The 27,337-nt window shown below is 33.5% G+C and overlaps 1 protein-coding gene across 1 annotated transcript; it reads right to left on the bottom strand.

Moving 5' to 3' along the window:
- Nucleotides 1-449: 449 nt before the first annotated feature.
- LOC136235099 (probable beta-D-xylosidase 7) lies at nucleotides 450-7,218 on the bottom strand. Its single transcript, XM_066024613.1, has 5 exons — nucleotides 6,785-7,218; nucleotides 5,138-5,437; nucleotides 3,636-3,805; nucleotides 2,981-3,063; nucleotides 450-1,995 (listed from the first exon to the last, which is right to left on the bottom strand). The coding sequence occupies exons 1-5, from the start codon at nucleotides 7,187-7,189 to the stop codon at nucleotides 641-643; spliced, it is 2,313 nt and encodes a 770-aa protein (XP_065880685.1). The 5' UTR covers nucleotides 7,190-7,218; the 3' UTR covers nucleotides 450-640.
- Nucleotides 7,219-27,337: the final 20,119 nt, after the last annotated feature.

Raw genomic sequence — 27,337 nt, 5'->3', positions numbered from 1 at the left:
TTTAGCTTAAATGATGGCTGCTCTTAACTACATTTGAAGTGCTATACGAAAGAAGCTGAGTTTATTGAATATTTGATTAGCTCATGTTAGAAAATTGAATCTGATCGGGTATTGACTAAACACAAACACGTTCAGATAGTTATGTTTACGTCTACCGGAGAAGAGAAGTGTTATTTATGAGAATGAAGATTACAAGATTGAAAAATACTCACTCCGAATGACTTCCAAATGTCCTGAAACTTATCAATGTGTATGCGTGTTTTTAGAAGTTCGTTGATATATTTTAATATCAAAATTTGAACTCTTTTGCATTTCTAACACATTCATTTGACCCGAAATAATGTTTTAGCTTCAAATAATTCGAACTTCATTATAATTTTGGATCTTTCTCAGCCGGGATTAAACATAGGTTATTTAGAAGAGAGGTGAGTAATTGTAGCACCTAGTAATGAAGCATCAAACTATGAAGTTAATTGAATACTTAGAATACTCATAAGAGCTCAATTTGCTTAATTAAGTACAATTAGTCTCTCTCTCTCTCTCTCTCTCTCTCTCTACATTACCATAAATACATTATATTCTTACTAAGTACCTTCTGAATTATAATGGTACAAATACTTTGAAGAACTAAATCTTCAAATCAGACAATGATAGATATTGGGTGCTGATCACCTTCTACAACCAAGAAATGTGTTCCTTCTTCCATAACCATCACACCATCTTCATTAGCTCTGCTAAAATGCTCACAAGGGCTCAATTCAAATTCAATTTCACCCTTTTCTCCTGCACTTAGTATCACACTTTTGAATCCAACCAGCTGTTTTTTCGGCCTTCCATCGCCGTGCTTACTTTGCCTTGCAAATAACAGCACTGGATGCTTTCCAGCCAACTCCCCTTGGTTCTCCACTTCAACTCTAACAGAGAACTTGCTCTGTTCACAGAAATTTACGCCCAACTCGGAAATCAATGCTGCACGAATTGAATCGGAGTTGTCGATGACGTGCGGTTTTGAAGATTGATTCAAGTAGATCTCCTTTTGGGAGACAGCATTTAGTTTGTAAGAGTATTTTGAGTAACTTAGTCCATAACCAAACTCAAAGACATTATGTCCTTTATAGAACCGATATGTCCGGCCAGGATAGCCGGATGATGAATCAGGCCGCATCCTCATATCTGTCATAGGTACTTTCACGAACTCTTGAGGATACCAAGTCATCGGTAATCTCCCTCCTGGATTATGATCTCCAAAGATGATTTCTGCAAGCGCAATCCCACCGGATTCACCTGGATAACCAGCCCACAAAATGCTTCCAATATTCTTATCGTACTTGGCAAAAGACACATCGACCGGACCTCCGCAAAAAAGCACCAAAACAATTGGATTCTTTGCAGATTTTGCAACATTTGTTATAAGTTCTTGTTGCATCCCGGGCAGCACCAAGTCTACGCGATCATACGCCTCCCTTTCCTGAGTTTGATCCAATCCCATCATCAATACCACATGATCTACCCCTTTTGCTATATCAACTGCCTTGTCAATTGAAGCTGAACGGCATTGAACCGTGTCACAACCCGGGTGATAAACAGTGTTCTTAATGTAGTCTTGTAGTGCCTGCAATGGTGTTACAGATTTGCAAGGAGGGCCTGCATAGTTGCCTAGAAGTGTTTGTGCAGAATTCGCATTAGGGCCAATCACAGCAAGCGAAATCGTCTTCGATTTTGCGAGAGGGAGGAGTCTTCCAGAGTTCTTCAGAAGGACAATGCCATTACGAGCAGCTTCAAGGGCGAGTAACTGGTGCTCTTGGGAGCAGACTTGATCAGGACCGATGTTACCGAAAGGCTGTTGTTTTGGATTTCCATTGAAAAATCCTAACCTCATTCTTACAGAGAAGAGATGGTGAAGGGCTTTGTCTATGGAAGATTCCAGCAGTTTTTTCTGTTCAACAGCTGATTTGGTGTGATTTTGCAAGTATGTTCCACAATCCACATCCATGCCTGCAGTTATTTGTTAAACAATGTTACCAAGGTGTTAACAGTATATTTGTGCCGGTAAATCTCAACGACAATTACTTAAATTTGGACAATGTCACAATAAGGTCATAAAAGTTCGTTTTGTATTAATAAAATAACTCATACTTTGAACATTTTCGGGCCTAATTCTTGCCAGAAATACTAACTAGAACGCTTAGTCAATTCAATCAGGCTATGTAAGCGCTGGCGTATTAGTTTACTGTCACATGGCACCCATTTTATTTTACCTCTCAACTTACATTTGACCTCACTTACCCTAGCTAACCTAGTAAATTCGTGATTCCTCGCATTATTTACCTCTTCATACGAAGGGTAGCTTACACCTAGCCTCCAATTTAGGCTGTTTTAACAGTCTAAATATGACAAATTCGTGCGTGCCAGCATGAGGAAGTGATACATGTTAAATAACTACTAATCATATATTGACAAGTGTTATTTTAAACTGATTTGAGACTAGATACGAGTTAAAAGCCAAATTGATACCCAAACTCGATTTTAGACTAAAGGGCGGCCCGGTCGCATTACGCGTCCCCGCTGAGCGAGGGTCCGGGGAGGGGTCCCACCACAAGGGTGTATTGGGGGCAAGCCTTCCCTTGCCAATTTAATTGACAAGAGGCTGCCCCTAAGACTCGAACCCGTGACCTCTGGTCACACGACAACAACGTTTTACCGTTGCGCCAAGGCTCGCCCTCTCCAAACTCGATTTTAGACTAAATTAGCAAATATCCTAGTGGAAAGAGAAGCCTAATAAGGACAAACAAGCACACAAGAGTCAAAAAGAACATCAAATGAAAGAAACATTAGTCCACTCAGATGCCCCCATAGGATTATTATAATGGTCCAAAATTTCAATTCATGAATTAGAGATAATAATACTCCAAAATATAGCAGTCAGTTCTATATGGTAAAAAGCACAGGCACATGTAGCTTTTAGGATAAGGTCCCATACCAGCTTTAAGCACATCAACCACAGCATCTTCTGGTGACTTATCATGGATCAGAGCAACTGCATCACAGTCTGAAGTGATATACCTGATTGTCAAACATCATAATTAATATACCAATAAACAAAATTCCTTAAATCAAGCCCGGTTTTAGAAGACTTTCCGGGCCTAATACTCACGTTTAGGCTATTAGAAACCGTATGAAGTAGGTGTTTAAAACATCGATTTCAAATGCAATGAATCCGGTGATATAATCATCAGGTTCAGTATGAGATGCTGCTACAACTGAGAAAGTTGCAACACATTTTACACCGGTATGAGATGTTAGATATCCCCGTTTTAGTGTCTCCTTCCATGTCCCTCTCACAATAAGTGGTCCCCACTTAATTAAAATAATATATTTTGTGAGCTAGAAGGACCTACACAATAAAAAGGGACCACTTATTGTGAGAGGGACATGGAAGGGGACACTGAAACGGGGACAGCAAATTTTCTTCCCCCGATGATTCACTCAAGGGGTTCTTTGCATTTGAAACCGGTGTTGCAAACACCGTTTTATACGCATTCTGACGAAGTTAAGATTCTCACAATTCACATTCACTACTATACCATTCACAAGAAATTTTAATGGCTATGCAAATGAAACACTTTGAGGTATACCCATGAAAACCCCATTGGCCTCTAGCAGTTGTGGTGAGGAGATTGAAATCTGCACAACTTGGGACTCCATTGACTTTGTTGTAAGCACACATAATTCCACTGGCTTTTCCTTGTTCAACACAAGACTTGAATGGTGGCTGATACGTGTCTGCTAAATCTTGCACACTCACCTGATAATAGAAGAAGAATCATAATGAATGATCAACTTATGAGCATTAGGGAAACAAATCCTAATCATAGCTTTGCTTTTAAGAAGAAACATGAACCACAATAGCACATTAGCACTATTCAGAACATGTTTTTTCATTTTAATTGTAAGAACCAGTACAAAAGTGAAGCAAATGAGCGCAAAGAAGGTAAATCTTGAAGAGACTTCACAAGAGAAAAGGGGAAAAAAATAGAAACTCAGATAAGTACTCTTTTCATTTTCTATCAGTCATCTTTTGTAATGATCCAGTTCTAAAAGGTAGCGAAATCCTGAGCAAGAAGTAGCCCTAAAGGGATGACGTTGGGGCAAAAATGAACTGAATCTCATATAGAGAGAGAGTTCTTGGGTTGTATTACCTTAGTAAGGTAAGGTGTGTTTTCAATATATGTAGATGTGTTCTAAAACCGTGAGGCAGTAGTTAGGGTTGGGTCAAAGTGGATAATTTCTATATGGTATTATATATGGTATTAAAACAGGTTGTTACATTTGGTACCAGAACTGACTCTCTATGTAGGATGTGCTGGTTTGGGGACGAACAGGGTGGAAATTGGTGGACTTGTAACAGCCTGGTCCTAAAAGGATGGCACCATGATGAAGACTTGAGCAAAGAACGACCTTAAAGGATCGCGATGGGACGGGAATGAACTGAATCTCACATAAAAATGGAAAAGAGCTATTTCGCGATATCAATAAGTGTTTCTCGAATACATGTAGACATGTTTTAAAACTATTAGACGACTCAATAGTTGGGTTAGAGTCAAAGCAGACAACATAGGTCATCGAAAGGATCTCGGAGAATCACTAAAGCACGAAAGCCATGATCTTTCAGAAAATGGATTTCTATTCAAAAAGTGCATAACCGCATGGATAAGCTCATACTAACCCGTCAATTTGGGATCCAATTCGGGATTTTCCCTACACATTATTGGAACTGGCAGTTAAATCTTTACTTCAATAGCTAATCATAAGACTTAAAACATCCATGAAGCCAAATAAAGATGAATGAGAAATGCAGACCCAGAAAAGGACATCAACAATGCAATTCAAAACATACAAGCATATCTGAATTTGGTTGAGAAAAAGACCGGGAAATTATTAGAAGCACCCGGTCCTCTTCCATACATATTTTGACATGTGTAATATGGATCCACATATATTATAAGAGGTCTCGCTATTTGGGGTCACAATACACGTGTCCAAATGTGAATTGGGGGTCCTCCAAGTGACATGGAAGACCAGTCCTTAATATAAGAACTCGAAAAAGACAGGAAAGTCAAAGGGAAAGCGTACTTACACGAGCATCAAAGCCAAAGCGATTCACACCCTTCCAATTGTCTAAATCATAAGCAGTAAAATGCTTGCAACAAGCTGAAGCTTGAAGATGCCCTGTAAGCTTCCCTCCTTGAAATGAATCACCTTGAACACCTCTCACATAAGAAACTGCATATTTACCAGTAACTAATGGATCTTCACCAGGTGTCTCTTGCCCTCTTCCCCATCTTGGATCCCTAAATATGTTAATATTTGGTGCCCAAAATGTCATCCCTGTTGCTTGCCCTGCATTATACAATGCTCTTGCTTCTCTTCCAATCACCTCCACAATTTCAAAGAGTAAAAACAAATAAATAAGCTCCAAATTTATCCAATCTTTTCTGGGAAGTGTATATATACACTTAACATACCAAATGATGTAAACTTACCTCCTAATGTTTTCCAAGCAAGATCAAATTTACCCAAGCAATTTCATATGGTTGTGTTAGTAACACAATAAACATTTTAGACACTTAATTGTTGGCATTTTGATAGATTGTTTGTAATTATGTTAGACATAATTAATATTTGGAAGGTATAATACCCAAATCAACCCGTTCAAATTTTTCGTAAGGGTAAAATTGATTATAGTGATAAGGTATAAACTTAGTGGTATATGATTATTGGAGGATAGCACATTAGACTCTACGAACAAAACAGTGCAATGGTAAGCCTAACGTTTATCAAACGATCCAATTTTAAATCTTATTAACGGAAGATGGGTTTTTCTTTTCATTAATAGAATATGTGAAATTTAAAACCTTACTAGATAACAAGAACATGAAGTTGAACATAAAAAAACCTTTTTTTTTTTTTGACGAGGCTTGAAATTTCACCGTTTAGTATCTTATCTAATTGCATTCTTTTATAGGTGAAGACCAAATCCACTTACCTCCAATATAACTAAATTAGTATCTTATCCCTTACTTGTAAATGTTAAGTTTAAAATTTAGGGATAAGATACAATTAGAGGAGAGCGAATTTAACCTCCACATACAAAACACTACAATATCAAGCCGAAAGTTTATCATATAATGCAATTTCAAACCTCATTAAAGGAGTTTTTCTTTTTCACATGCAATTTTATGTTCGGATCATCTTATAATCTCTGGCGTTTTAGCCATCCAAAAGGCTTTGAGTTAGCACATTTTATTACTAATAAAAAAACTCACTTTCCATCAATGTAGCTTAAGATTACACTCATTTTTTTACGCGGAGGCTAAGCCCTTGTTTGGGAGGAGGTTAATAGGAGTAAATGACAGTAATGAAAGGTTAATACTATTTTTTGAAAGTAGATGGAGGTTAATGGGGTTAAATGTTTACTTCCTCTGACCTCCAAACTCTATCCTCCTCCAAATCGGAGGTTAACGGAAGTAAATATAAACTCCCAAATAACGTTAATTTTAAACTTTCCTTTCCATCACTTACATTCCCTTTCCATTACCTCCGTTAACCTCCAAACTCCCACACAACGGCTAAATCTATTCTCCCCTAATAATCCTATACTAAATTTACAGCATTTCTTACGCTGATCTGAACTTTCCAATGAGCAAATTTGTAACTTATCCCAAAAAACAGTAGATAAACAAAGAATCAATTAAACACATTTTAAGGTCAGCAAAAAACTCACTTGACCCATGCGATACCAATGGTAAGCATCAAAAGAAGCAGCAGTAAGAATGATCTGAGGGAAGCTAGTAGCACCTTTAATGTTGCCTTCAAAATGAATCCCTGGTCCGACATTAGCAACGCCATGTAACGCCTCCGACCACCACTCATAAGCCGGAATACCAAGGCGTGGAATCGCCGGAGCTGTGTTAACTAGCTGGGAGATTTTCTCGTCCAATGTGAGCCTGGAAACAAGGTCCCTTACTCTATGGGTAATGGGTAGTGTTGTTTTGCAGAAAAGGTAGGAACTTGTTGATGGGTTTGATGAGTCACATGAATATGGAGGAGGCTGAGTTGAGGTAACTCGGAGGAGTTGCAGAGTGAGAAAAAGAGTAAAGTTGAAGGTGCAGAGGTTTTTGGGTCCCATGGCTATGAGTGAAACTTTGTTAATGATGTGTAGACATGTCTTTGGTTTTTATATGACTTTTTGGGTCTGAACACTTACAATTTATTGGCTATTTATGAATCTACTCAATTAAATTATGTTAGCATCATCAATGTACAAACTTTAGCTAAGTTACAAAAATATCTAAGTTACTATATAAGCTTAGAGCATTTCTTTTATTTTTATTTTTTTAGCTTAATACGTTACGGCTCGAGTTGAGCCGAGCCGAGCCGAGAATCAAGCGTGGAGCTTGAAGACCCTACCGCGCTATGGCTCTCCGGCCCTCGGGCCTATTAATTAGTCATTTCTCTTTCCTCTTTCACCAATGCTCTTGAGGATCGAATATTATAAAAATTACTACGAAAATGAAAGAAAAGTTTTAATTGATCTTGTTACTTCTGGTAACAAACATGTCTAAGCCATTTTACGAAATATGTGTCCATATATTTAAAAGTTTTGATAGTTAGCTCTCGGTCTTATAGTCGAAAAAGAACATTGATAAAGATGTGTCGGTGCATTAGTTCGTTGTGGCAATGGTAACTTTCCATGAATTTTCCATTTCTCATTTAAGGACAGAATTTTGCTCAATTTTTTTTTTTTTGAAAATTGACGAATTAAATGATATTTTTGTTCTAATTTTTTTGTCTCTTACTTTCTTGTTGGATCAAACTTTTTCTTGCCATAATTTTTCACTTCCTAATAGTATCGCTAATACAAGTTGGATTCTAAATGTAGAAATAGAAAGAATCATCTTACTCTATTGAAAAAAAATGTTCTTAGATAGAGCACAAAAAGAATTAACCGAACTCAAAAGGTTGACTGAGCCGAATTTATAAAGTATCTCGTTAGTCCTCTAAATTTGCTTAAATTGACATAATTAACCTTCTAAATTCATGTGGTATAGCAAAAAAAAGTATTTGAACAAAATAAAATGTATTAGTTTATGCAAGTTTAAAGACGTAAATAAGTCATTCTAAACAAATTCAAATAGCTGATATATCACTATAATCAAGTCTATGGAACTAGCTAAGAAAATCCTTTGTAAGTTTAGGAGGACAATGGGACAATTGGCTTTTTAACCAGATATGGCTCCTTATGTATTAATTTTTAAAGTAAAAGTACTCAGGTTCATTGGTAACAAAAAAGTACAACACATCATTGATAAAAGAAGGGGTAATCACTTACTGAAAATGATGAGAAAGAGAGCTGGACCCTAAACAACATAAAAATTTGGCTGATTTGTTGACCGCTTAATGAAAGATACTTGAAAGTATCAAATAGTAGCTACGAGCATTTTCAACAGAGGTTGCTATAAAAATTATCTAAACTTAACACATCATATTAAAATATAATATTTTATTTCCTAACTCATCTACACCACTTTTGACAACTTTTGTTAAAATGTACTCGAGTAGTTATCAACTTAATTGACACTATGACCCCACAAATCATTACTTTATATATACTTTTATTTTAATGATAAGTGTTGTCGTAAAAATGGAGTAGACAATTAAAATCATTTTTTATATTAAAAGAGGTTAAGCAACGTTGCCAAAAAGTGGCAACGTTGCTTAAAAATTTTAAACACTCATAATCACTCCTCACTCTTTAAGAGTTGTTAAGGCCATTGCAAGCACTCTTTTATTCGAGATGCCCTAATAAGGACAAGTCTTTCACTATAAACACGTTAAAAAGACGAGGAAAAGAGATACATAATGCATGTAATAACCTATCAAAGCAAACCCAAATCCAAAACGGAAATATTTAAAAAACATGAAATATCAAAGCAACATTCTAGCCATGGATTGGATATAGACAACATCAGTAGCGTTCACCTTGACCCTGAGTGACCAAATGAATTTGGTCATTCACCGTTAGATATATCCTCATTATAATCCACATAATGAGCCTATATCTAACGGTGAATGACCAAATTTATTTGATCACTCAAAGTCCATGTGAACGCTACTGTAGACAACATATTGTAGAGCATATATAGGTACTGGAGCCGAAAAATAAATAGCCCATAAATTCTTGACGATGTTGGAGAATATACCTTGCTTTTTTCTTTTTCCATGTCTATAACTTTTCAAGATTCTAACAGACCTGGCAAGAGCTAAACCTGCATCTCAAATTCTTACAAAATTGTTATTTTCATTGAAAATACAACTTGAGAGTTGCAATACAGTAGATCCATAAAGGAGAGGATGAAACACAAAGAAAAATAAGAGGAAAGATGAAACCCACTTGAAAAAATCACAAAAAATGAGAAAACCCACAAAGAAGAAAAAATTATGAAAAGCTATAAAGGAAAGAGAATCACAAAGCGAGAAAACTTGAACTAGAGCAATAAGATATAAGATCTCATGTCATCTCGAAGGGTACTCTAAATTTAGAATACTCTTGATTTTTCTAACTTTAATAGAGCTAGAAGACTTTGCGGTATTTTTACTGTAAGTCTGTGATACTTTATTTATTAAAAAAAACTTAATATTAAAACATTTAGGTTTAATATTTTTTGTGAAATATATAAATTTAGGTTTAGGATTAATTATTTTATATATTTTTGGATTATTCGGTTTGAGACTTGTCAGACACTTTTTATATTCAATTAAAGTCTTATGCATACAATTGTATGTTATTTATATTTTTGGTATATATTTAAATTTTACTTCAATTTTTTAGGTCTAATCAGGGGTGGAGCCAGAGGGTCGGCCGACCCTCCGGCCCCACCGGAAACCCCCTGGTAGGGGGAATTCAACCCTGACTCCGCCAGGAGCCGCCATGGCTGGAGCCCCTCCAGCCATGGCGGCTGAAGAAGAAGACTCTGTGTCTTCTTCTTCGTTTGTCTAAATTAGATGGAAAAGGCAGGGGTAATTTTGCCCTTTCCTTTTTTTTGACGTAAACAGCACAAAACGACGTCGTTTTGTGCTGTGTAGGTTAAAAAAAATGGAAAGGGAAAAATTGTCCTTGCCCTTTCCATATTCTAATTTGTTATTTTTAATTCATTGCTTTATCCCTCTTTTCTTTCGTTTAGATCAAATTTTGTGGTAAATTTTTCAAATTGGTCCAAAGCTTTCTTAAAATTTCAATTCTCCAATCATTTTCAATTTCCACTCAATTTCTAATTTCTAATTTAAGGTATAATTTATATATTGATATTTACTTTAATTTCAATTATGATTTATTTACTATGTTGAGGATTATTAATATGTTGTTTGCTTAGAGATTTTTTTAGTAATTATAATTAATTTAGGGATTTCTAATTTAGGATTTCTTGAGATTTATAAAATAGCATGGGCCGATCTAACCCGACCCGTAGCATCTAGCCCGACCCATAGCATTTAAAAAAAATTGTCTACGGTTTAGCCCCTCCGACCTATAGGTCCTGGCTCCGCCACTGGGTCTAATACACAAATAACCCCCTGAAGTTGTCCAAATGTTGCAACTGCCCCCTCTCCAAACTTTCAATTGTAACAACGTACCCCTCAAACTTGTCCAATTGTAAAACATAACCCCTCAAACTTTTCCAATTGTAAAACATAACCCCAAATTACTGACATGGACTGCAATTGAAAAAACACATGAAATACAAAAGCTGCAACGCTCGTGGAGTGTGATAATCAGATCTTTGGCGTGATAAGAGTCCGGGAAAACGTTTTTACGGTTGCTTCAAGTACGAGGTAAAAAAATTCCCAATTTGGGGTTATGTTTTACAATTGGACGAGTTTAAGGGGTAAGTTGTTACAATTGAAAATTGGAGGGGCAGTTGCAACATTTGGACAAGTTCAGGGGGTTATTTGTGTATTAGGCCAATTTTTTATTTGTTATTAAAAATTATAACGATAGTTATATTATTATTATTATGTGTTGTATATTTAAATTATAAATTGCAAAAAATATTATTATGTGAAAAAATTCATATAATAATAAAATATTATTCATTAAAAAGAATATTCATTTTGGTGTTATAAATAGGGTAAATGGTTAGAGAAGTTTTACTGTAGCAACTCTATATTTAAAGATAGAATTGAGAAAAATGAAGTTAGAGTAAGTAAATGGAGTGGATGGTTAGAGCAGAGATGGCCTCAGACCTGAAATTTCCTCACTTTATTTATAAAGAGAAGGTAGAATGAATCTCTCTATTCACTGTTTTATTTAGGGATACAATACTAAAATAGGCTAAAAGTTTTTGGAGAGTATCATTTAGACTCCACATACAAAATAACAATATTTTGGTACTTTATCCCATTCATTTGTTTTATCTTAGAGCAATTTTATTCTAACATCATAAATAGTATCATTGAGAGCTTTACATCGACAAGTTGTATCAATCTCACACATTATTAACAAAGTTCTTTCCTTATTTATGAATCTAATTATTTCATTCCACGTGTGTAGGGTTACAAATGAGGGAAGCGAAGATTAAACTTGTCCTCATCTTCGTTTAGATATAAAATTCTCATCTCCATCCTCATTTATAAAATAGGAAAAATAGATAGTCCTCATCACTGTCTCTACACAGAACCTATTTCTCAAATTCGAAATAACAATTTCTTTAATGAAATTTAAATTTACATAATATAAAATATCAGTATACTTAATACAAAAAAAAAATACATCAATCATACCTAATTTATATTGTTAATGCATCACAAATTATCTGATATATTGTTAATGCAAAATAAGAAACAAAATATCTATATTTTATAATTATCTGCCCCAAACTTGATAATTAAAACTACCATACATATATATTAGATTCAAAAAAAAAAAGTACCATATATATTCATTAATCAAGCTTATTTAATATATTAAGATATTTAAATAAAATATAAAAATTAAATTTAGATAATACATTTATGTCATTAATTTTAATTATTAAAATACAATAAAAATTTAATATTATGTTCAAAAGGAATCCATACATTGTGATAACTAGTAAAAAATCCTTGATCGGATTCCCTTCCCTGTGAGGTGCTGTTGGGATTGGCGGAGACACTCCGATACCAAGTCAGTATATTATTTGAGAATAATTGACAAGAGTGTGCGGAATCAGTAATATAGGTTTTTGTAAACCTTTGGCATTAATGATGGTGTATTCAAACAATCATATCAATACTCCTCTTAATGGCTATTAATTGTCATTTAATTGCATTTATTCTCATTTATGATGGTTATAAATTCGTCCTTTGGTATTCTTAGAACCGTCGAGACGTATGTACGCTCTCCTTGAGAACAATGGCGTGTTTCCTTTACCCGCTCTTATTGAGGCGTATCTTATTATGACATGTCTCGTCATGGTAAACATGGCGTGGTAGACTCTTTCTTTTTCTTTATTATTGTATATTCACCCTTGCACTAATCATGCATTAATTATTATTAAGTCCACATTAATCATACATTAATCGTAATTAATTGTCATTAACCCTTCTTGTAGAAGGAATAACGGCTTGCCATTATTTCTATTAATTTGCCCTTCTTCTTCACTCTAAAAAAATACATTTGGGATGTTATCACATGACACAAGCGAAAATCTAGTACTGCAAATAAAAGACAAACAAGACTCTGTTCTTTTTTACTGAAATTAAGTAAACTGAACTGAATGTTACTGAACTGAACTGGCTGAAACTGAAATAATAATATAATCCTTTAAAAATATCAATAATTAAAATAAAAAGCTTATAAAAATAATAAATAATAAATAATACTCCCTCCGGTCCACAATAGTAGTCTTTTAAGGTTAATGCACACTAATTAAGAAATGTAATTAATTTTAAGTAAAAGACTTTGTTACCCTTATAATAATTGCATCCACTAGTAACTTTATCTATTCCCAAGATAAAAAGTCAACTTAAATAGGGGTATATTTGGTAAAAGTAAATTAATGTACATAGATTTAAACAAAATGTCATATATTGTGGAACAAAAAAGACTCTCTAGAAAGACTTCTATTATGGACCAGAGGGAGTAATAAGTTAATAAACTGAAATTACTAATACTGAAATTAAATGATAAACAACATAACCTAAATCTACCACTATATTAAATAGATAAAAAGAATCACTCAATAAAAAAACAAAATAAAACCACATGAGGCTCATCTTTCAAAAAAAAAAACCCAAACTCAAAATAAGGAGTTAATAGTTTTTTTAAGGGCTAAAATTTCGTTTTTTTGATTTAATGTTTCTCCAGCCCCCTTAACTTGTCCAAATTTATCATTTTATCTCTCCAACTCATCCAATATCCTATTTACCCCTTTAACTCCATAAAAATGGTATTTCTCATCCCCCTTAACTTGTCCAAATTTGTCATTTTACCCATTCTCAACTCATCGAATATCCTATTTACCCCCTTAACTCCATAAAAGTGGTATTTCTCACCACTTATGATCCTATTTACTCTCTTAACTCCATAAAAATGGTATTTCTTATCCCTTTATAGTAGTTAAAAAAGTTGAAAAGAGAAAGAACGAATAAAAAATACAAATAACAAGCACATTAATATAAACAAGTTAAATCATTATATGTAGGGATAATGTACCAAAATAGGCCTATGATTTTTGAGGAAGTATCAATTTAGGTTCCACTTGCAAAATGGCATAAATATAGGTTTAACGTTTAAAAAAAGTTATCAATTTAGGCTTCGATAACGGATTGTAAGGGGTGAAAAATATCACTTTTATAGAGTTAAGGGGGTAAATAGAACATTCTATAAGTTGGGGGGAGAAATGGACAAGTTGAGGGTGTGAGAAATACCACTTTTATGGAGTTAATGGAGTAAATAGGACATTCGATGAGTTGAGGGGGTAAAATGACCAATTTGGACAAGTTACGGGGGCTGGAGAAATATTAGGAAAAAAAAAAATTAGAAGTTTGAGAGTTAAATTTCCAATAGTGGTGTTTGGTGAATAGATATATCTTGTTAGGTTTAAAAAGCTAATTTTGAAAAAACTGGTTTTAGGAGGTTTTTCTATTAGCTGATTGTTCTATCTCTTTTAAAAGACATTTTTTTACCCATGATTACTATCTTTTTAACCCATAATAAAGGTTTTATATCTTTATTTGTCATTTTACACAAACAACTATTAACAATCAGCTAAGTTTATACAAACAGCTAGTCAAATCAGCTAATAAAAAAGATAATCATCTAGCAACTATCCACAATTAATGTTTTTTTAAGATTAATGCACACTAATTAAGAAATGCAATTAATTTTAAGTAAAAGATTTTATTATCATTGTATTAATTGCATCTACTAGTAACTTTATCTATTTCCCAAGGTAAAAAAATCAACTTAAATATGAGTATATTTGGTTAAAGTAAATTAATGTGCATAGATTGAAACAAAATATCATTTATTGTGAAATAAAAAATTCTCTAAAAAGACATATATTATAAATGTTCTAAAAATCGGCCAAGGCGGAGATTTTTAGAACACCGTCCCGATTTTCACTAATCGGGCGGTATAAATCGGTTGACCGATTTTTGGCCGCCTAGGCGGTCTCAGACGGTCCTAAGCGGGCCTAGGCGGTTCCAGGCGGTCCTAGGCAGCTCCCAGGCGGCCTTTTTAAAAAAATTGGTCCTTAAATTTTATGTCAACTTTTTTAATTTCGAAAAAAATATTAAATAACAAAAAAATAAAAAAAAAAACCTTAAACCATTAAATTTATTTTTAAGAATATTAATTTTATTTTATTTTGACACATTTTGTTATAAATATTATTTTATTGATCTATTTGTTATTTTTCAAAGACATTAATATAAATAATATTAAAATATATATGTTTTTCTATCCTAAATATTTTATATTATTATTTTTACATAATATAATTCATATATTAATGGTATTTATATAATACTTTATTTAATAAAAAATAAATAAATATAAAAAATATAAATCCGATTAATCCCGATTAATCGTTGATTAATCACCGATTAATCAGTAAGGGTCATCTTCATCCGACTAGCGCATATCATCTTTTACAACCTTGTCTATTATAGACCGAATGGCTATTTGTCAAACATGACATTTATCTAATTAAATGGTTCTACTCACTTTTTTATTTCCAACTTTTATCAGATCAAATTCAATTTTAAAATAATTTATTAATCTTTAAATTTTGATTGTAGTGTACATATTATTTAATCTTTATATTTAGTTTTTAATTTTTATTCTATTTAAATATTTAAATATTAAATAATGTAAAAATTGAATGGAATAAAAATTAAGAATTAAATAATATATTATTAAAATATAAAAATATAACAATATATTTGATAAAAAAAAGATATAAGGAGGCTAGAGATATAGTTACAGAATTAATCTAGGAAAAAGTACGAAAAAAATATTCGTGGTTTGTTTTATTTGTAAATAGAAATTCGTGGTTCAAAAGTTTACAAACAGAGATATATGGTGTGTTTTTTTTACAAAACAAATTATTTAAAATTAAACTGTTAAGTAATTGATGACAATCAAGAGCATTTTTTAATTTTTTTTCGGTTACGTTTATATATTGACAAAATAAGATCCCAAAATCAAATTGTAACTGTGTAAAATGAACTTAAATATCAATTTAGTTCATAAACTGTCAGACTAGTAAAAAATGTAAAATGATCATATTATTTATTGTTTTGATTTAAGAAGTTTTTTTCGGATGTTGTGTTTTACTGATATGTAAGAATAATTTTTTTTTATTGTTATCAAAATTTAACTGTGTAATTGTAATACTTTGTTTTGTAAATAAAACATAGCACAAACCTTTATTAAAGATATTTATCATTAATTTTTTTTTTGGTAGAAACAGGAAAGAAAACAAACCAACACCGAGACAAAAGCTAACCTGGGATCAACCTAGGAAAGTTAACCCCAACTCTGTCCTCTAAAAGGAGAGAAGAAAGATAGATAGGAGGATCAGAAAGGGTGAAAACACCTAACATCCCCTCGTGCCCAGCCGCCGCCAAGCGATCCGCAATTCGATTTTGTTCTCTGTAGATGTGGCTGAACTCTAAGGACTCAAAGGATGAGCCACGACTTCTTATTGCTTTGATAAGATTCTGGCTACTAAGACAAAAAGCATGATTATTAGAGATCATACTAATAGCCTCCATATTATCAGACTCCACAACAAGCCTTTTAATACCCAGATTTCTGGCAAGCTTGACTCCAGAAAGAATACCCCAAAGTTTTGCTGAAAAGGATGAGCCCAAACCCAGGTTATGGGTGAATCCAGACAACCAGGCACCTCCCGCGTCCCTGAGCATGCCTCCAGCCGCGATCTTTCCATTGTTGAGACAGGAGCCATCCGTGTTCAACTTAACCACCCCATCCTTCGGCCTACACCACCCAACGAGTTGAACCTCTTTATTCTGGGTAGAATTGGCAAGGGGGTCCCCTTTGAAGCTCCCCGTAATGGTAAGGAGCTTTTTAGAGAAGAACTCAGGTAAGTTCTGAATAAAAACAGTCTTCTCACCAAAGATCTCCTCGTTTCTCCACTTCCAAAGGTGGTGGCAGATAATAGCAAATAAAATGTCTCCCTGCGCCATGCTAGCCATTAACCTACCTTTAACCCCATTGGAGAACTAGTCATTCTCAGGGTAGGCAAAGAATGAGGGGAGAATGTGGTGCGGAAGAACTTTCTGCCAAACCTCCTTACTCTTAGGGTAGTCCCTAAGGGCATGTCACAAAGATTCAACTTGGCCTCTGCATCTACTGCAAGCACCTGAATCCGCCAAGTGACGTCTATGTCTATCCGAATTAGTCAGCAACCTGTCCTTGACTCCAAGCCACAGGAAGCTCCTCATTCGGTAAGGGATTTTCAGAGCCCAAATGGATTTCCAAGTGTCCGAAAGAGGGTCGGATCTGTCAAGAGTAAAAGCTTCAAAGGCAGACTTGCAAGAGTAAGCTCCATTTTTTGTCAGGGCCCAGCAATGCCTATCCTTGTCCTCCTCAAGGTTACTAATCTTCACTCCCCTGATTCTGAGGAGAGAATCAAGGCTCAAGAAGGAATCAAACATAGACCAAATCCAGTCCCCATCAAAGTCCACCACATCGGCAATCCTCCAGTTGCGGAAATTGCTAGGCGGGGGAGAGCAGCAAACCTCTATAAGAGGGTTATCTCCAATCCAGGTGTCATACCAGAAGCTTATGGACTTACCACTACCCACCTCCAGGCCAACCCCCGTGCAGAACTCAGCAAACACAGCACTGAGCCCTTTCCAAAGGAAAGAACAATTGCCAATCCTCTCTTTAGGGCCCCCAAAGATTTTGTCCTTTCGATACTTGCCACAAAGCAATCGAACCCAAAGAGAAGAAGGGTTCTGCCACATTCTCCAGAGGAGCTTCATCAACAAGACCTTATTGTTATCTTTAGCTTGTCTGATGCCAAGACCCCCCCTGCTTTTAGGCTGGCAGACCTCCTTCCAAGGGACTAGGTGAATCTTCCTACCCTCTCCAAACTCACCCCAAAGAAAACGTCGGTTGATTTTATCAAGCTCATTGAGAACCGGCTCAGGCAACTTACATGCTTGCATGATATGATTGGGAGCTGCGCAGTTGACAGACTGAATTAAGGTTAGACGGCCAGCCAAGGAAAGAGAATTGGCCTTCCAACTAGCACACAACCCATTAGTTTTGTCCAGAGTCTCCTTAAAGGAGGCTTTGGAAACTCTGTCACTATGAAGGGGGATCCCAAGATACTTTTCCAAGGATTGGGTAAGAGGGATACCCGAAAGATCGCTAAGCTTATTACAGAGGCTTCTATCCATGTTCTTAGAGCAAAGCATCCGGGACTTGTGGACATTGATCTTCTGGCCAGAAGCAACGCAAAAGCACTCCAGGATATTCATGACCACACCAATTTGCTCCTCATTCCTTTCCACAAAGATCATCACATCGTCAGCGAAGAACAAGTGGGAAATAGGAGGGCAAAATCTGTTAATGGACACAGGATGGAGACTCCCCTTATTCACAGCTTCTTGAATTAGATGAGCCAGCCTTTCCATTGCTATCACAAAAAGGAAAGGGCTCATAGGATCTCCTTGACGGATACCCCTAGAAGGAGAAAACTCATCAGACATATCTCCATTGATCAGAACCTGGAAAACAGGAGAAGACACGCAACCTTCAATCAAACTCCTCCAGTTCTCAGGAATACCAGCTTTACTTAAGCTATCCAAAAGAAAGCTCCAGTTTAAATGATCATAAGCTTTCTCCAGATCAAGCTTGAGAGCCACGATCCCTTTCTTACCCTTCCTCATTTTCATGGAATGGACCATCTCCTGGGCAATTATCACATTGTCCATCATTTGCCTACCAGGAACAAAGCTACCTTGATTTTGGCTAATAATCTCAGGAAGGATCCGCCGGATCCTATTCGCCACAATCTTAGTGATAGCTTTGTATAAAACATTACATAGGCTGATCGGCCTCATTTGTAAAAAGGAGGAGGGCTTTTCAACCTTAGGGATCAGAACCAGAAGGGTTTTATTCACAAGGCTAATCTCGTTGGAACCGCAGAAGATTCCAAAGATAAAATTATAGACACCTTCCTTCACCGAGTCCCAGTGTTTATGGTAGAAACTAGCAGGGATACCATCGATCCCTGGAGCTTTAGTAGCTCCAATACTGGTGAAGGCAAGATCAATTTCTTTCCGGTCGATAGGATGAAAGACATCAACAATTACCTCCTCCTCCAGCCTAGGAAAGGTGACCCCAGAGTGGGCTTTGTCCAGATCCACAACTTCCTCTTTAAAGAGGTTTTTATAGAACTCAAGAGCAAGGCGACAAATATCTTCTTCCTCATAAATCCAGTCACCATTAGAATCTTTAATAGCATCGATCTGGTTCCTTTGCCTTCTAATAATAGTAGAAAGGTGGAAGAATCCGGTGTTCTGGTTAAGATATTTATCATTAATAGTTATATCTCTCTTAGCATAAATAAGGATACATTAAAGAAAACACTAACAAAATTGATTTATCAATACAAAACGTGTCATGTCCGTGACTAAATTTCTAGAATTTATATTTTGATATTAGTATATATGATAATTATTGGGTATATGATATTAATTTGGTGCTATAGGAAAAGTTTTGAGTTAATTTGATAGTTTTAAGTGTAAATTAAAAGTTTAAGGTAATTTTAAAAAGATTATATAAAGATGGAGAATCAAACTGGATTTTTTCCAGATTTGGATATATATACCAAATTATTTCGTGATGATCATCATCATCACCATCTCAGATTTCTTTTTCTTTTTCTTATCTTTATCTTTCTCTGCCTCTTCGTCTTTTTCATCGATCCTGAACCGTTTTTCCACCGTTTCTTTGATTTACGGAGATTCGACCGTCCGAATCACGTGAAATTAGAACTATAGCATACTTATACATAGATCTAAGTCCTAACCAAAGAGTTTTTGAGTTTCGGCAGTGTTTGGAGGGAAATGTCTTAGACAGAATTTAGAGGCGAATCGATCTGGTGTATTTTGTTCAATTAGTAACCAAGGTAAGTAACTATCAACTATATTTTGAGTTATATATATATAGATATATATAATCAAAGAATTTGCAGAAATTGATATTTTAAGGTTATGCAGGAATTTTGTAAAATTGGAGTTTTTCACGATTTTGCTTTTTATTGTGAAATTATGGTTCAAATGAAGCTATTGACTATGCTTCTACGTGAATTTCAGATTTTACTTGATTATGTTGATTTAAGGCTTAATTTGGTTGATTTACATATATACATATATGTTTTTGGTTTCAATGTATATATATATTGAATAAAATGAATTTGATGATTTCTTACGAATTGGTTTTGGATTGAGAAATCTATTGCGGTTATTGTTGTTATTATTTTGGGCTGAAGTCCAAATATGATTTTATGATACAAATTATTTATGGTTATGAAATAGTTGGAATTTGATTGTGAAAGGAATTTGAGCACGTTATGATTTTATGATTTTATATCCATCGAGAGTTATCCGGATCGGTGGTTTTATATTTGAAGACCATGTTCAGTGAGGGACATGGCCTGTGTACACAGTGTGAAGACCTATTGGGTATGGCAGCGAAGTGTTGGGTAAGACCATATGGGATAGGCAATGTTAAGAGACGTCTCGACTATATATGTGGTTATGGATTGATACTTAAGGGGAGAAACTCGAGGATGGATACAACGTTTTAAGTTCATTTGGATTATGTTTTCGGTTATGATTAATTTTGATATAAGGTTTTACGTTTGCTTGAATACGATTTGGTTTGATAAAACACTTATTTGATTACAAGTTGGTTTGATAAAACATTTATTTGATTATGAATTGGTTTAATAAAACTATATGAACTTTGGTTTTGAGTATATTTTATAAGGTTTTGATTAAATCCTTTATAAACGTATATATATGTAGTTATGTTAAGTAAAGTTAATTTTTATGGCTGATAGTTTCTTACTGAGATTTTTGTCTCACGTTTTTAAATGTTTTAATGTTTTTAGGTGAGAAAGTACATGATAGAGAGAATGTTACCGACCGATTAGGCAAGAATCGGAAGTTGTTGCTTATTGTTAGAATTATGGTTAGAACTTTAGTATTTCAATTGTAATATAATGATATTTGGATAAATTGGAGACTTCTAAGTGTTGATTATGATCTTTCTATTTCACGTCCGATGCCGATTGTGGTCGTCTAGGGTCGGGTGTGACAGTTTGGTATCAGAGCTCTAGGTTAAATTTTTCGGACCTAAGGTTGATAGTAATTGAGGAATATGAATATTTGGTGAAAGCTATGAAATAATTTGGAATTTTTCGAGGATTGAGTAACTAGCTAATGAGGGGTAGAAATGAGATTTGATGGTTAGTAAAATATTGGGTGTATGAAAATTAGTAAATTATTTGATATTTGGCGACATGGGTTACATATATGATCTTAAGTATGACTTGGAATTGATATTTGAGAGTTTAATAGTTAGCTTACAACCATATATACATGAGATATGAGTAAATTAGAACTTTGAGCTAGAGATAATAGAGAATTGTCTATATAGGTGCGGCGGGAGAATCAGATTCTATATGAATCTTATGATGCATTTTACGACCAGATAGAGGCCGAATCTGTCATGGAGTCCTAAATGAAAGTTCTTTATTATTATCTTACGTTTCCAAGGGTTTTTGAATCGCCTTAATCGAACTTCGTATGAAAAAGTTATGCTGAAAACGGCATATGTTGGTCATTTTAGCGTTAAACCAGAATTCGGTTTTTGGTTTGATTTTTCTCCTTATTTAAGAGACATTGCTACTGGTTTACATGATAAGTTGGTCTTCTTAGGACTATAGGAGATTGAGGAAATGATAAAGTGATAAATTGAAGATAATAGATACGAGATTGGGGAAGATAAAATATGGAGGTTTTATTTAATGGGTTTGAAAGTTGATTAATACTTGGGAGATTATAACATGAATTTAGTGTATTATAGAATCTTAAGTTGAATAAATGAGATCTGAAATGTTAATTACTGTTTTATTGGATAACTTCATTTGGTTGAGGTTTAGAATTATTGAGAGTTATATAAATGATGTTTAGAGAGATACCGATATTAGTGATCAATGAGAAGTAAAGTGGTGGATAAATTGGAGACTTCTAAGTGTTGATTATGATCTTTCTATTTCACGCCCGATGCCGATTGTGGTCGTCTAGGGTCGGGTGTGACAAAACGACATATAGAAATAAAGAAAATAAAAAGCCTAAAACATTATGTAATAAAAAACGGAAGAAATATTTATTATATTTGTTTCCTGATCTATTTTACATCGGTGACATGTGAATTTCACTGATTTTAAATAGGGGTTTGCTATTCACCGCCTCCAAATTACTGATCACTGTCTCCTCTTGAACATTTTCGTCCTTGTCATTTTTCCATTCAAAAACTTAATATCCTCTTTCTCTCCCGAACCAAAAATTGGATTTATAGAAAATGGACCCAAACACGTCGAGAAAATCGAATAACTACAGTTCCTATTTACACTAATGGAAATTCATCTCCAAAAACTAACCGATTTAATCAATATCTATATAAAAAAATTCATCCAAAATGTGTTAAACAGGCGATTCACACCATTCCGCCTAGGTAGAAACGGATGAACTATCCACACCACTCACACCACACCTTTTCATTTGGATAGTTCATCCGTTTCTACCTAGACGGAATGGTGTGAATCACCTGTTTAACACCTTTTGGATGAATTTTTTCTGTGAATCTGGAGATAAAATTCGTGTTTTCGATTCGATTTTCAAATAAAAATACTTATCTGGAGAAATTAGTGTTTTTCTTTTACTGTGTTTAAGTCTCATTAATGTTGTTCGGATTTTTGAATTTCGAAGAAATTTGAAAGAATTTTAGTTTTTGAGTTTAAAAAATGAAAAAGATAAAAGTATCCAAAAGAAGATGGTGATAAATAATTTGGAAGCGATAAATAGTAATCCACTTTTTAAATATCGAGAGACAAATATAACAAATAATAGATAAGGTGATGAAAATGAACATTTTTAGATAGGTTAAAATAACAGATCAGGCCAAAAACCAAAATTTTGGCTACCAAATAGTGTTTTAAGCCTATCTAATTCCCTCCAATCCTACGAAAGGCGGTGAACAATCAGTTTCACTCTACCAACTAAACCATGGGTTAAACTAGTGTTACCTTTTCAAAGTTAAAATAGATAACGACCGTTAAGTCATTGCTTACGGAAAATACCTAGTCATGAAGGAATGAAGATCCGTCAGTTTCCGAATGCCACGTGGTTGAATTACAGGCTGCCATGATTTAGCTATCTTCACATCAGCCACCACGTGGACTATCCATGTAATAGATAGTGGATAGGGTAGCCCTACCCTCCATTTTTAAATTTTTTTCTTTTCCAACTTTTTCATTTGTTTAGTACAAGTCAAATTGAGCTCTTTAGTCAACCAAACAGTGTTTTTTTTTTAAGATCTTTTCTTGCTTTTAAATTAAGAAAAGAGAAAAAAACAATAATAATAAAAAAAGAATTGCAGATGCACAAATGAACACGGTATCTACATGTAATAATCTGAAATATTCTTTAACTGTTTTAAGAATCAAGCAATTAATCAATTATTTTTATATTGAGTTCTTTATTATTGATTTTAGAGTAAATAATTATAAGATTCTTGTGTTTTTACTTAATACACTAGTTAGTCTCTTTGTTTTTACAAATAATTATATAGTCCCTCAGTTTTTATTTTCAACTCTTTAGTCCTTATGCTTGAGTCAATGGTCAAACTATACTAAAAAAAATTTAAAATACCAAAATTACCATTTAATCTATGTTTTAATAATAAACATATTATATTTTTTCTATTTTATGTTTTTTTCTTTTTTTTTTGTACATAATCATAATCTCTCCTATATTAAGTAATTAATTTATTAAGTTTTGTATAATTATAGAACTTTAATTTAGTAATGTAAAATTTATTGACTAAAAAAATAAATGAAAAATATTTCAAAAATTATTAAAATAAAAGTAAAACTATACAAAATTATAAAAAGTAATCGTTATTTATCTCTAATAAATTTTATGAATCAACAAATAAAATTTGATTTTTTTAAATCATCGAAAATTCATTTAGTATTAAAATATTATATTAAAAAATAAATAAAATAAAATTTTAAGAGAATAAATAATATTTTTTTATGATTTGTGTACACACGTATATATTAAGTATATATTTCAAAAACATCATTGAAACTATTTAGATTAAATTTGAAACTAAAAGATAAGTTTTTTTTAGGGTAAATTCTAAAAAAAACCCCTGTGGTTTCGCCGATTTCCAAATAAACCACTGTGGTTTGTTTTTACAAAAAAAAAGGAGCATGGTTTACGCCGTTACCCGAAAAACGAAAAATGGGTTAATAATGTTAAAAATGCTGACGTGGCAAAGGGTAAAGTTGGAAAAACGATTTTTTTTTATTTTTTTTATTTTTCTTTTTTATTTTTTCTTTCTTCTTCTTCTTCTTCTTCTTCCTCTCTCTCTCACTCTTCTCTTCTTCTTCCTCTCTCTCTTCCCTTCTTCTTTTTTTTTGTTTCGATTTCAGATTTCCAAAATCGAAAATCTGAAAATTCCAGATTTCTTTCCAGAAATCTGGAAATTTCAGATTTCCGAAATCGGAAATCTGAGATTTCCGATTAAAAAAAAAGAAGAAAAAGAGGAAGGAGAAGAGAGAGAGGAAGAAGAAGGAGAAGAGAAGAAGAAGGAAGGAATGAAGGAAGAAGAAGAAAAGAAAGAAGAAGAAGAAGGAAAGAAAAAAAGAGAAAATTAAAAAAATTCGGAATTTTCAATTTTACCCCTAATTTTTAACACTGTTAACCCATTTTTCGGGTAACGGCGTAAACCACACTCCTTTTTTTTGGTAAAAACAAACCACAGGGGTTTATTTGGAAATCGGTGAAACCACAGGTTTTTTTTTTGGAATTAACCCTTTTTTTATGTATATAACTAGGGGCAATTTTGTATTTTCATCTAAAAAATAAATGGAAGGACCAAAGAGTTGATTAAAACAAAACTTAAGGACCTTATAATAATATGATTGACTTACTAGTTTGTTATGTAAAAACATGAGGACTTTATAATTATTTACCCTTGATTTTATTATAAATTTGATCATTTTTTAATTTTTTTCGTTGAGTTTGGGTAGCACATATCGTTAGAAAAATTCGACTTATTGACGTGGACAAATAAAAATAAGAATTTATTGATTAGGATAAATAGAAAGTAAAAAGTAACAAAAATTTACATAAATTAATTTCTAGTAGGATCTTCCAAACTCGATCTTCTTCTCTCCTATTTTGTGATTTTCAGCATTAGAATCGTCACATCGATCTTATCCCCTTCCAAACTCAATGGAAAAGTTAAAAAATGTCTAAATCCATAACAAAATCGATGATCAATGGCTCAATGTGAAAAAATAATTGATAATAGACTTGATTCTTAAAACAGGTAAAGTTCAAAGACTTAATTAAATTTTTTTCCTAGAAATTAACTCCATTTCGCTTCTAGCAATTACTTTACTTATTCTGTAAGCAAAGAAGATAAAGCAAGAATTTAAGTTTAGTGTATTTTTTTAAGCTTTTGGTTGACTGTCTTTCGCTACCTGAAGAAACTATAGCTTATGAGCTTGGTCTTACTTTCATCCGGATAATTTTTTTCTCAACAATGCTTTTGTCATTTAATCCAACATCGTTCCCGTTAGATAAGAACAGATTTGATAAATACATTACTGGTGACTATTAAGCTTGCTTTCCTGAAAGGTTCGATGAGAAAGAGAAGTAAAGAAGGAGAACCTAATGAAGGTAGATGTGGATTGCTTCGCGAGATAGTAATAGAGCTTTTCCAAATATTCGTAATTCGTGGTCTAATTAGTGGCTGAAACTGCGGGAGTGCGATTTGCTCATGGTAAAAGAGTGGTCTCGTTTCCCATCCCTATGCGGAGACCAAATATAAAAGAAAAGGTTTATTACTTCGATAGTGGTAAGCATTTCCTTTTACATAGATTTGTGCACGTTCGAATATGGTGGAATTAGTTAGTTCGTATTCAAGTATCTACTTCAAAAGAAACTTGTCTAAAATTACCTTTAGATGGTTGGGGTCGAGTGATTGATGTGAGATGGATCTAGAGAAAATGTTATAATCCAGAAGCTTCATCTCTCTATATTTCTTTTTCAAAAAAAAAACGGAGTACCATGAAATAAATAGGTGTTCCGATGGAACCTTATCTTTTTATGAAGAGTTGATCTAGCTCCTTGTTGTTTGAAGAAATCCTCCACTTTAATCGATATTTTTTCACGAAAAGCAAACATATTATAACAAATCTAGTATTCAACTAAGATCTCCAATAGTTGCCATGAATTCAAGTTGATTATGTTTCGTCCATTTTTCGGAGAAAGGCAATCAAACAATTCCCAATCCAATAGACTCGTTAACCGATAGAGTATATATATATATATATATAGTGAAAAATATTGGGTGAAACATTAGATAAGTACTTTAATATTTTCAAGGAAGTGCAGATTTGATCCTAATGTACGAAATGATACAAATTTACCCATAACATTTTCAAGCAAGATCAAATTTACTCCTATCTAATTGAAAATTTGATGAACTCGTTTCATAGTTATTTGAAAGTCATAGCGGACATTCCAAACAAGTTTGTCGATAAACTGAAGCAGTTTCATACAACTTTGGTTGGTTATTTGGAACTATATTAGTAATGCATTAAAGATTTTAGACAATTTGATGATTTTTTTTTTGTAATTAACTTATATGTGACAACTTGGTTATTAATTTTAGTGACATACTAAATACCTTAGACATAATTGCTGACTATATTAGTATCATAGTAAATATTTTAAACACTTTGACAAAAAAAAATTGTAATTAACTTATATGTGGCGAACTTTGTTATTAGCATTTTAACATGTTCTTTATAATTGTGTTAATAACACGCTAGATAATTTAGATATAATTGATATTTAAAATGTCCGATGTGACAGTTAAATAATACGAACCAACCTTTTTAAACTTTCACTATATAGAGGCAAAATTGATATTATTTAAAAATATTATGGTTAAATTTATAGATTTAATACATACAGGTCAAATTTGCACTTTCCGAAAACATTTCAAGTCCAAATTTATATTGAGAAAGTAGTTTTGGTTATTTTATCTTTATTTATTTTCTTTTACTTATTTGTTTCTTTTAATAGGGTCAATTTTATAAAAATAATAAATTTAATATTGTGTAGGAGTGAATTCTTACTATAAAATTTTATGCTTATAATATTTTTATATACACTTGGGGGAGTTGACTATTAGGGCCATTTTATATAGAGTTTTAGGCATGGTTTTAGGTCTATTTATGTGTAATTATCATCCATTTGCCATGGTTTATATGGTATTCTCTCCATTATACACTTGATGTGCAATTTGAGGTATTTCAGGTACAATTGAGGAAGAAACGGAGCAAAACAAAGGTTGAAAGAACTATCTACTCAGTGAGTAGGTATTGATACTCGACGAGTTACATCAGCTTCTCGACGAGCTAATTAACTCGTCCAGACCAGATAG

Source organism: Euphorbia lathyris, chromosome 7, assembly GCF_963576675.1.
Source record: "Euphorbia lathyris chromosome 7, ddEupLath1.1, whole genome shotgun sequence".
Taxonomy (NCBI): Eukaryota; Viridiplantae; Streptophyta; class Magnoliopsida; order Malpighiales; family Euphorbiaceae; genus Euphorbia; species Euphorbia lathyris.
This window is presented reverse-complemented; position numbering and strand designations above follow the sequence as displayed.

Excerpts from the sequence above, each read along its gene's own strand:
- LOC136235099 (XM_066024613.1), bottom strand. The coding sequence starts at position 7,189 with ATGGGACCCAAAAACCTCTGCACCTTCAACTTTACTCTTTTTCTCACT. Across the intron at positions 3,806-5,137 it reads GCTTTGGCTTTGATGCTCGT|GTGAGTGTGCAAGATTTAGC; the intron begins GTAAGTACGCTT and ends TTCTATTATCAG. Across the intron at positions 1,996-2,980 it reads GGTTGATGTGCTTAAAGCTG|GCATGGATGTGGATTGTGGA; the intron begins GTATGGGACCTT and ends AAATAACTGCAG.